The 10,520-nt window shown below is 49.5% G+C and overlaps 1 protein-coding gene across 1 annotated transcript in view; it reads right to left on the bottom strand.

Annotated features, from left to right (window-relative positions):
* The window catches only part of XPNPEP2 (X-prolyl aminopeptidase 2), a 45,488-nt gene that overhangs the window by 9,230 nt on the left and 25,738 nt on the right, over positions 1-10,520 (bottom strand). Inside the window, exons 8-14 of the mRNA XM_007949765.2 lie at positions 9,819-9,920; positions 8,908-8,989; positions 8,387-8,582; positions 7,501-7,590; positions 6,311-6,420; positions 5,272-5,349; positions 4,165-4,236 (exon numbers count right to left, since the gene is read on the bottom strand). Of these exons, the coding sequence (XP_007947956.1) occupies positions 4,165-4,236; positions 5,272-5,349; positions 6,311-6,420; positions 7,501-7,590; positions 8,387-8,582; positions 8,908-8,989; positions 9,819-9,920 (730 nt within the window). The remainder of the gene's footprint in view (positions 1-4,164; positions 4,237-5,271; positions 5,350-6,310; positions 6,421-7,500; positions 7,591-8,386; positions 8,583-8,907; positions 8,990-9,818; positions 9,921-10,520) is intronic.

Below are 10,520 nucleotides of genomic sequence, written 5' to 3'. Positions count from 1 at the left end.
CACTTGATTGTAATCTTGAGGAACCTGTACATAGACCAGGAGGCTGTTGTTCAAACAGAAAAAAGGAACACTGAATGGTTTAAAATCAAGAAGGGGGTGCATCAGGATTGTATCTTTTCACCAAACTTATTCAATATGTATGCTGAGCAAATAATCTGAGAAACTAGACTATATGAAGAAGAATTGGCATCAGGATTGGAGGAAGAATAATTTAACAACCTGCGATACGCTGACGACACAACTTTGCTCACTGAAAGTGAAGATGACTTGAAGCACTTACTGATGAAGATTGAAGAATACATTCTGCAGTATGGATTACATCTCAATATAAAGAAAACAAAAATCCTCACAACTTGACCTATAAGCAGCATCACGATAAATGGAGAAAAGATTGAAATTGTCAAAGAGTTCACATTGCTTGGTTCTACAATCGATGCCAATGGAAGCAGCAGTCAGGACATCAGACGACGTATGTTGTTGTTGTTATGTGCTGTCGAGTCAGACCCGACTCATAGCAACCCCTCCTTGGGTTTTTGAGGCAGTATCACTATGGAAGTAGATTGCCCCATCTTCCTTCCTAGGAGTGGCTGGTGGGTTTGAGACGATGTATAGCACTGGGCAAACTGGCGTCAAAGGACCTCTTTCAAGTGCTGAAGAGCAAAGATGTCTCCTTGAGGACTAAGGTGCCCCTGACACAAGCTCTGGTATTTTCAATCGCCTCATATGAATGTGAGAACTGGACAAAGAATAAGGAAGACCGAAGAAGAATTGATGTTTTTGTGCTGTAGTGTTGGCCAAGAATATACTGTGGACTGTGAAAAGAACTAACAGGTCTGTCCTGGAGGAAGTGCAGCCAGAATGTTCCTTGGAGGCGAGAATGGCCAGACTTCGTCTCACCTACTTTGGTCATGTTGTCAGAAGGGACCATTCCCTGGAGAAGGATGTCATGCTTGGTAAGGTGGAGGATCGACGGTGGGCTCAAGTATAGCGAGAATCATGGAGCTGGTGCAGGACCGGGCAGTGTTTCATTCTGCTGTGCGTAGGGTCGCTATGAGTCAGAGACAACTCGACGGCACCTAACAACAACAACAACAACAACACATTGTCTGATATCTTGACTGCTACTTCCATGGGTGTTGATTGTGGAGTCAAGTAATATGAAATCTTTGACAAATTCAATCTTTTTTCCATTCATCATGGTGTTGCTTACTGGTCCAGCTGTGAGGATTTTTGTTTTCTTCATGTTGAGGTGTAATCCATACTGCAGATTGTAGTCTTTAATCTTCATTAGTAAGTGCTTCAAGTCATCTTCACTTTCAACAAGCAAGGTTGTCATCTGCGTATCGCAGGTCACCGATAAGTCTTCCTCCAATCCTGATGCCACGTTCTTCTTCATGTAGTCCAGTTTCCTGACAACAGCTTCCTGGCCTACGTACAGGTTCCTCATGAGCACAATCAAATGTTCTGGAATTCCCATTCTTCTCAATGTTATCCATAATTTGTTAAGATCCACACAATCGAATGCCTTTGCATAGTAAATAAAACACAGGTAAACATCTTTCTGGTATTCTTTGCCTTCAGCCAAGATCCATCAGACATCAGTGATGATATCCCTTATTCCCTGCCATCTTCTGAATCCAGCTTGCATTTCTGGAAGTTTCCTATCAATATTACTGCTACAACCATTTTTGAATTAGTTTCAGCAAGATTTTACTTGCATGTAATATTACTGATATTGTTCAATGATTTCCACATTCTGTTAGATCACCCTTTTTTTGGAATGGGCACAAATATGGCTTTCTTCCAGTTGGTAGGTCAGGTAGCTGTCTTCCAAATTTCCCGGCATAAATGAGTAAACACCTCCAGCTCTGCAACCATTGGTTGGAACATCTCAGTGGATATTCCGTCAATTCCTGGAGCTTGTTTTTTGCCAAGCCTTCAGTGCAGTTTGGATTTCTTCCTTCATATATAGCCTACTCCTCTATCCTCCTTTCAGCTGTTTTATAAACCCAGGTGTCCTTGAGTCAGGCTGGTTCTAAAAGCAGGGCTTCTCACCAGCTTCCTGGGAGGCAGCAGGGATTGTCCCCTTTTTGGAGATGTGAAAACTGAGGTCCAGAGAGATGACATTATCATAAGCCTTCCACTCATTCAGACAGTTATTTACCATTTATAGAACACTTTTGTAGCCCCTCTGGGAAGGGTAGCAGAGCGTCATTATTCCTATTTCACAGACAAGACAATTGAGGTCAGGAGGCTGATTCCCTCTCTGACCTTCATTGAAGCCAGGCCTGGCTATCTACACAGTTCTTTCTCCTGTCAACATGTTCGTTCAGTTACACTTGTTGTTGTTATGTGCCGTTGAGTCGGCCCCGACTCATAGTGACCCCTCCTTGGGTTTCCGAGGCAGTATCACTACGGAAGTAGGATTGCCCAACCTTCCTTCCGAGGAGTGGCTGGTGGGTTTGAACCGCCAGCCTTCTGGTTAGCAGTCAAGTGCTTTAGCCCTCAAAGCCAAAAGGTCTGACTCCCAACTACTCTGGCTGACTCCTGGGGTCACCTGGGGGAGGGGGATGGAAGAAATGGCCCAGAGTCTGCAGCTCCTCCCTGGGAGCAGGTCATAGGGCGTGGTGGCCTTCCTCAGAAGGAGAGAAGAGGAAGCAAGGTGACAATTTCCCCAATCTAACCCCGCTAGGAGCATGCTCAGATCCTGCAACACCCCCACAACTTCACTTCCCCTTTGTGCAGTGGCTTTCTCCATCACACAGCACCGAAGTGGTGCTGAGCGAGAGTTGCTAAATGGAGCACTGCCATGCTAGCTCCTGGGCTGCACCAAGAGAACGTTTGTCATTTAACACGGGATATATGGTTCCGTGGAGTGAACTCTGACGTATGGCAATCTCATGTATGTCAGAGTAGAACCGTGCTCCATGGCTTTTCAATGGCTGCTTTTTTAGAAGTAGATCGCCAGGCCTTTCTTCTGAGGCATGTCTGGGTGGCCTTGAACCGCCAACCTTTTGGTTAGCAGCCGGGCATGTCAACCATTTACACTACTCAGGGACTCCTTCCACAGGGTTGAGGCTGGGAAACTGTCCCCAAACTCCTGCTTGCTTTCTTCATCAGTTCAACAATTCCCTTCTTTTCTCCTACCCCGAGGTTCCTGCGGTCTATTTGCTTCTTGGATGATAAGAGAAAATCTTTCAGGTCAGCTCAGCTCCTGTGTGAGTGACTGATGACACTTTTGTAAGGATTCGGGTTAGCCTGTCCTGCAAGGTGGTCCTGGACAAGTATTCAGGAGTGCTGTTCACTTCATGTTTAGATACCAACAAGAACATCTAGGTGGGCACGCAGATTGTGGAGTCCTGGCACAGGAGAGAGTGTCCACCCATGTGCATGCACATGCTCAGAAGAGCGGACATGGTTCGACTCACAGACACATATCCATGCTAATGAGTATCCCCTGAGGTTGCATCTCTCACTGGCCTGATTCTGCTCCCCTAACCTGACCGATGCACCTCACCTGGGGGGCAGGGAGAGAGCTGAGGAGCATGCACGGTGCTGGTGGTGCCCGGGCTGTGTCCAGGGCATGCACGAGTGGGTGACAATATGGTGTCTGTGTCTGTGCAGCCAGGCAGGCTTTGAGGGTGGGTGTTCAGACCGTGTAATAATATGCAAACTTAGAAAACCATTTTCCTTGAAGAACAGGAGTCTTCCTAATTCTCACAGAGGTATGGCACAGACAACCCCACTAAACTGGTCTCTGTGTTTCCCACTGTGCAGGGACTTGAGCCAGTGGCCATTGATTCTGACTTATGGTGACCTTGTGTGTGTAGGAGTAGAACTATGCTCCATAGAGTTTTCAATGGCTACCTTGCCAAGCCTTTCTTCCAGGGCACCTGGGGGTAGACTTGAATCATCAGCCTTTCAGTTAGCACCTAAGCACCTGACCATTTGCATCACCCAGGGACTCCGATGCAGGGACCCATTAGTGTGGAAATAGGAGGGCTGCTCAGACCCCATTCAATCTAGGCCTCACCTTGTTCTCACATGAGCAACCTGTGGCTCAGGAAGGGAAAACCTGAGGAGGTTCTTGGTGCTTCTTGGTCCAGTTAGGTGGGCTTGGGACCCAAGATGTCTGAGCTGAGACAGCTGGGCTGGTGCACATACCAGTATTGTCCCCCGGAGTCCAGCAGGTACATCTCATCCGAGGACAGCTTGCGGTGCAACTCCTTGGTTGGGCTGATGAGGGGAGAGAAGGTTGAGAAAGGAGAAGCCTGATGCTGCCCTGTGTGGGGAGGGGGTCCTAAGTGGGAACAAATGAGTCCTACACCCAAGCTAATTCCTTTGGGGTGGTCAGTATCTCCCAGAAGGCTCTGGGAGAGTGCTCCACTTCCGCTGCAAATGTCCTCAGCTCAAGATCATTTGTCCTGCTCTCAGCACTTCACCGAACAAGGCCCTGGTTCCCAGAGAGGGGAGAGAGGAAAGAGACCAGACTACCAGAGCTAGGAGATCCCTTAAAGCCAGCCCAGTCACCTCTTCTTACATAAGGAGGGACAGGCCTAGGGATGTGCACAAGACCCTACAGTAGAACAGTGACGCGGTAAGGCCTGGACACAGGTCCCAGAGGCTCAGGCCAGTGCTCTTTCTAGAACTTCCTGCTGGTTCCCTCTGAGAGCAGAAAGGCCCTGTGAAGCCAGGTTACAGAAAGGAAGGGTCCCTTGAGGGTGGGCTGAGGAGGAAGAGCTGGTACCTACTTTGCCACTCTCTACTGAGAAGGGGCTGGAACAGAGCAGTGGGAGGCTTGGGGGAGAATTCTGGGACATGCCCGGCCATCCCTTGGAGGGCCATCTGACCTCTCCCTGCTGTGCCCATGCCAGGCTGAGGCCCCTGGTCAGCTTGGCTCCCCAAATTCCATCAGGCCTGCAGGTGTTTGTTTTCTATGAGGCCAAACATCTGGCTAGCCTATATCTTGGGCCCATTATGGTTGGTTCAGGCTGAGTGAACAGGCCTTTCTCTACAGGTACTGAGGAGAAGCATGCAAGTACAGCCCCGCGCCCCTTCCAGATCCCTCAGGCCTGAGTGCGCATAGGCTCACAGAGTTCCAGCCTCTTGGGGAAAAAGAGCTCTCAGATCTTTCCACTTTAAAGACACTTCCAACCCCAGCCTGAGTCCCCATAGTGCTGGTGGCCTTAAATCAGAAATGGTCCTAGAGGATTCCGTTCCCCACCAGGAGCCTCTCTACAGGGCTGTAGAACATTCTCTCTCCTGAGGTACCTGTAGTGGGCCAGGGCAGCATTCAGGCCACTGGCAGAGATGGTTTCAAAACTGGGTCCAGAGGAGAATTCTTCTTCTCTGGAAGGCACAAAGCAGGAATAAGGAAGTCAATGAGTAGGCCCAGGAAAGAGGCTGGGCCCAGGATATCTAACCAGAGTGCATGAAGCTCACAGCTGTCTCGACTTGGGACTGCCTCCATTTAGCTCCCCCAGCCCCACCTCCTAGTTCCAACTCCCCAAGCCCCGTCCTGTCCCTTATAGAGCACTCAAGGCCAGAGAAGGAAGGGACAGTAGACCCCAATTGTTCCCCCTTCACCTCCATTTCACAGATGGGAAAACCAAAGCCCACACATCTCACAGTGAGTAGTGGTTAAGCATGAGTGAAGCACCCAAGCTCTCTGTATCTGAAAACACTCCAAGCCCTGGAGCTGCATCCTCCACTTGAAACCAGCAGTCTGCCCACGGCCTGGGCCGAGTGTGCCCTCTCCCCAACTTGATAGTCTTTCAGGGGCAGATTTGGCACTGGCAACCGTAAGCCAGTCTTCCCCAGGGAGAGTGAGCCCATGCCTGAAGCTGACACTAGAGGGCGCTGTTGGGTTGTGGCCCTCCAAGTTGTCCCACTTTAAGGATGTCATCCAAAATCCCCTGCTCAGCTTCCCCACCACCCAAGAACTTGTCACTCCTTATTCCACAGAGACCCCCAAACACAAAGAGGATCTTCTTTCTTCTTAAATGGGAAAACCAATTCCTCCTCTCTCTCTCCCTCCCCTGGTCCACAAAACAAAAACAAAACAAAAAAACTCAGTTGCTGCTGAATTCCTTCTTACTCCTGGCAACCCCATGAGCGTCAGAGTAGAACTGTGCTCCCTAGGGCTTTCAATGGCTGATTTTTCGGAAGAAGACAGTCAGACCTTTCTTCTGAGGTGCCTCTGGGTGGCTGAACCTCCCACCCTATGTCAGCAGCTGAGCACATTAACCCTTTCACCACACTAGGACGCCTCTCCGTGCCCCCACTCCCTTTCAGTGTGGCGGTCCTTCACCCTCGGAACTTGTCCACAAGCTCTGCCCCTGAGAACTCATCCACTGTGCCTTTGGGCACATTCTTCTCCAGCCAGACCAAGTACCGGATCACAGCCACAGCATCCCGCACCTGGAGCAAGAGAAGCAGAGAAGCCGGCTGAGGTGTGGGCTCAGCCATGAGCCCAGGCATGAAGGAGATCAGGGATGCTGAAGATCTGGGATGCAGGGCTTTAAAACCATGAGGGCTGACTATCCATTTGATGACACTAAAGGATTCTTGTTAACGTTTATATTAAGATCATAATGCTGTAGTTATGTCTTTAAAAGAGTCCTTGTCTTTTAGAGATACTTACTGAAGTGTTGAGGAAGAAATGATATGATATCTGCAATTTGCTTTTAAATAATCTAGTAGCTGATGGTAGGGTTGGAGGAGGTGATGAATGTGGGATTAAAGATGAAACAAGGTTGGCCATGAGCTGATGGTTGTTGAATCTGGGTGATGGAAATTCATTATGCTATTTCCTCTACTTTCTTATACTTTTTTCCAGAGTCCTTGGTAGTGCAAATGGTTAAGCACCTGACTATTCGCTGAAAGGTCTTTCCTCTGGAGAAAGACAGGCCTGGCGATTGGCTTCTGTAAAGACTACAGTCTTGAAAACCCTGTTCAGCAGTTCCACTCTGAAATGCACAGTGTCACCATGAATTGGAATTGATGGCAAATAACAACAATACCAGTTTTCACAGGAATATCAAAAGGCATGAGCCATCCTCTTGGCGGGGTGTGGAAATCACCACAGTGAGTAAATCATCTATCTAATTCAACACTTACAACGTGCCAGGCGGTGCTCAGAGCCCTTCATGTATACAGTTCATTTACTCGTCACAACTATGGGCTCGAGGTTAATGTTATGATACCCATTTTACAGACGGGTTAACTGAGGCACAGAGAAGTGAACTGACTTGCCCAAGGTCACTCAGCTAGGTAGTGGGTAGAGCTGGGGTTTTAACTCAGAGGCGCTAGCCTCCAGGCCCACGTGTTAAACCACAGCACTGCACTGTGAGCTGGGGGTGAAGTGCAGGTGGGTGCTCAGGAGTTTGGTGTCCACATCTTTGTTTCACTGCAGGTCTTGTTCAGGCTCCTTTGGAAGGATTTCCTTTCTCATCCATCAGAGGGGGAGTTCCGCAAGGGTGTGTCTGCATGTGGACTTACATGGCTGGCCTTGAGGAGGACCTGCTCCTTGCTGTTTTTTACCGCCTTGGTCACCATCACTGGGGAGTAGGTGTCTGTCACAAGTTTCTCCTGTCAGGGGGCAGAGAGGAGGGTACAGGGATGAAGAAGAGGCATGGGCGCACCCTCCTAGGCACAATGATCATTTTAAAAGGACGAACAGGAAGTCTCAGCCGAGGGGAGCCTGGCCTTTCCCTACTGTGGCAATGCCCTCTCCTTTCTACGCTTTCTGGCTCTGTGGGTCTTTCTAGTCTTCCAGGCCCAGCTTAGACTGCCATCCCATCCTCTAAGAAGGCTTCCTTGATTCATGCTGCCCTGCTTGGAAGCTCACTCCCTACCCTGGATGCCACCAGCACTGTGGGGATGGAGCCTAGCCTTCGGCAGTGGGCCACCATCTATGTGCTGTTCTGACAGTGTAAATTTCCTGTCCATATCAGAACAGCCAACATCTATCGAATGCTTTCTGTGTACCAGGTGCTGGGCATCAGCTCCACCATCTCCTATCAGTTTCCCCAGAGCCACTCCTATGAGGTTGGGACTCTTACTGACATTTTATAGGTGAAGAAGCAGTCTTGGAGAGGCCAAGTCATTTGTCCAAAGTTATCACACTGCTAGTTGAGGGCAAAGCTGGGATTCTGTGTCAGGCTGACTCCAGAACCTCCCCTGGGCCATGCTGCACTAGCCTCCTTGGCAGTCTGTGAGCTCTCTGTGAACAGACATTCCCGCTTCCTCTTCTGTCTCTCCTCGGTGAAGGGAACTCACTACACAACTGTTGATGGACCAACTGACTCAATGGCCAAGGGGCTTTGGCCTCACTTTAGGTTGAGACTTAGTAGGGCTGGGCTTGGACTGAGGTCAGGCAGCTCACCTTGGGTATCACTTCATAGAGCCCATAAGTAGTATAGCTGGTCCCAATCCAGATCCTCACTGCTCCTGAGGCATAGGCTTGGACGCTGTCCCGGACTTGCTCATAGTCCTCAATTTGCACACACATGGCTCCTGTGCAACTGGAGTTCAGGTACTTCAGCGTGTCAGAACTGAAGCGACTCTTGTTTGCAAATAACCTAGGTGGGGAGGGAAGACTGGAATCAACCTGAGGATCTGTAAGGATAACACAAAGGGCCAGAGGCAGACCAGGAGGTACACAGGCCCCTTGTTCCTGGATGCCAGAGAAAGTCAGCACCAGAGAGCCACACAGACCAGACTAGATACAACTGGAACAGAGGTCAAGGGGTCAGGAAGAGCCCATTGGAGGCTTCCTAGAGGGTCTCACTGGGCAGGTACCAAGCTCAGGGGCAGCTCCAAGGCTACAGATGGGGTGGGGTAAATGGCTGGGCAGTGAGGAGGTGGAAGTTGGAGTCCGTGGGAGCAAGCCAAGGCAGAGCCTACCTGATGGTGGAGTCAGTGAGCAGCACGTAGGAATAGAAGAAGGGGTTGTAGGGGATGTCATTGCTGCGCAGGTTGAAGAGCCCTGGGGAGGGGGATTGACAGGCCAGTGGAGCTTGATCTGCCTAAGCCAGGATTTCTGACAATTTTGCTTTGATCCCAAAAGAAAGACTCCCCAGCAGCACACCTGCAACCTCTGCTCACAAGTGGTTTTCAGTCTCTTTGGGGTGTTTGAGAAGCTGATGAGAGGTATGGACACTTTCTCCCAGAAAAATGCAAATATCCAGGCAGCAGGCAGCATACAATCTCAGTGGTTCCCAAAATCCCAGCCATGGGGCCCAGGTAAGAAAAGCTGAGCCACACTGGGACAGAGTAGGGCATGTGAGTGCTTGAGATAGTGGCCAAGCTGTTGGGAGGTGTTTGTGGGTCCCCTTGCCCTTAATGAGACGGAAGCATTTTGTCATCATGGTCAGTTCATTCTCCGGTGGCCTGGGCACCTTGGTTTTCTTACTCTGCACATCTGGCTCCCCTTAGCTCCTGCCCCCTTAACCTTCTTAGTTGCCACAGACCATGGCCACAGAGTTCTCAAGAATACACAGGTCTATGGCTGTTTTTTAGGAGGTCTGGTAGCATAGTGCCTAAGGCATTTGACTGCTAACCAGAAAGCAGCTCACCAAGGCTTTCTTCTGCAGTACTGGTGGTTTGAACCACCAGCCACTCCTCAGAAGGAAGGTGGGACAATCTACTTCCGTAGTGATACTGCCTCGGCAACCCAAGGAAGGGTTGCTATGAGTTGGATCCAACTTGACGACAGTGAGTTTTGAGTATATGGCTGCTTTGTTTTTTGGGGGGGGCAGAAGGTTTGAGGGCTGGGGGACCCAGGTGGCCACCTGTGTCCCCAAATCCATACTCACAGGCTGTCTCATCAAGTGCCGACAGAAGGACAGCTGTTGGGGCCTTGCGATGCTTCTGCATCTGGCTTCGGGTGCCAGCGACTTTCTCCTGCCAGGTGCTTCCTAGAAGCAAAGGAGCTCAAAGAATGTATCACCGACACACCCGTCACACCTTCCCTTTAGCCTTCTGGTCCTAGGGGGGCTCCCTTGTTATTATTGTTAGCTGCCATCAACTCATTTCCAACTCACGGTGACCCCATGTGTGCAGAGTAGAACTATTCCATAGGGTTTTTTTGGCTGTAATCTTAACTGAAGCAGCTCACCAAGGCTTTCTTCTGCAGTACTGCTGGATGGGTTCAAACCGCCAATGTCTAGGTTAACAGTCGAGTGCAAACTGTTTGCCCCACCTAGGAGCAAACCCAGGAGGGCTCCCTTAGGGCAACAGTGTTTTTAAGCATTGGTACCCTTTCTCAAACCACCTCTTTACTTGGGTAGTTGTTAAGGGCATGGACTCTGGAGCCAGACTGGGTTCAAATCCAGGCTCCATCATTACTAGCTGAGTGACTTTGAGCAAGTTACTTAACCCCTCTGTGTCTCACTTTTCTTTTTCTTCTTCTTCTTCTTTTTTTTAAATTAGGATTTGGGTGAAGATTTACAGAGTAAATTCACTTTTCATACAGCAGTTCACATATACTTTGTCTCATGTCATTGACCAAAATTTAC

Source organism: Orycteropus afer, unplaced genomic scaffold, assembly GCF_000298275.1.
Source record: "Orycteropus afer afer isolate SDZICR_OR568_19922 unplaced genomic scaffold, OryAfe1.0 scaffold00253, whole genome shotgun sequence".
NCBI classification, from domain to species: Eukaryota; Metazoa; Chordata; class Mammalia; order Tubulidentata; family Orycteropodidae; genus Orycteropus; species Orycteropus afer.
This window is presented reverse-complemented; position numbering and strand designations above follow the sequence as displayed.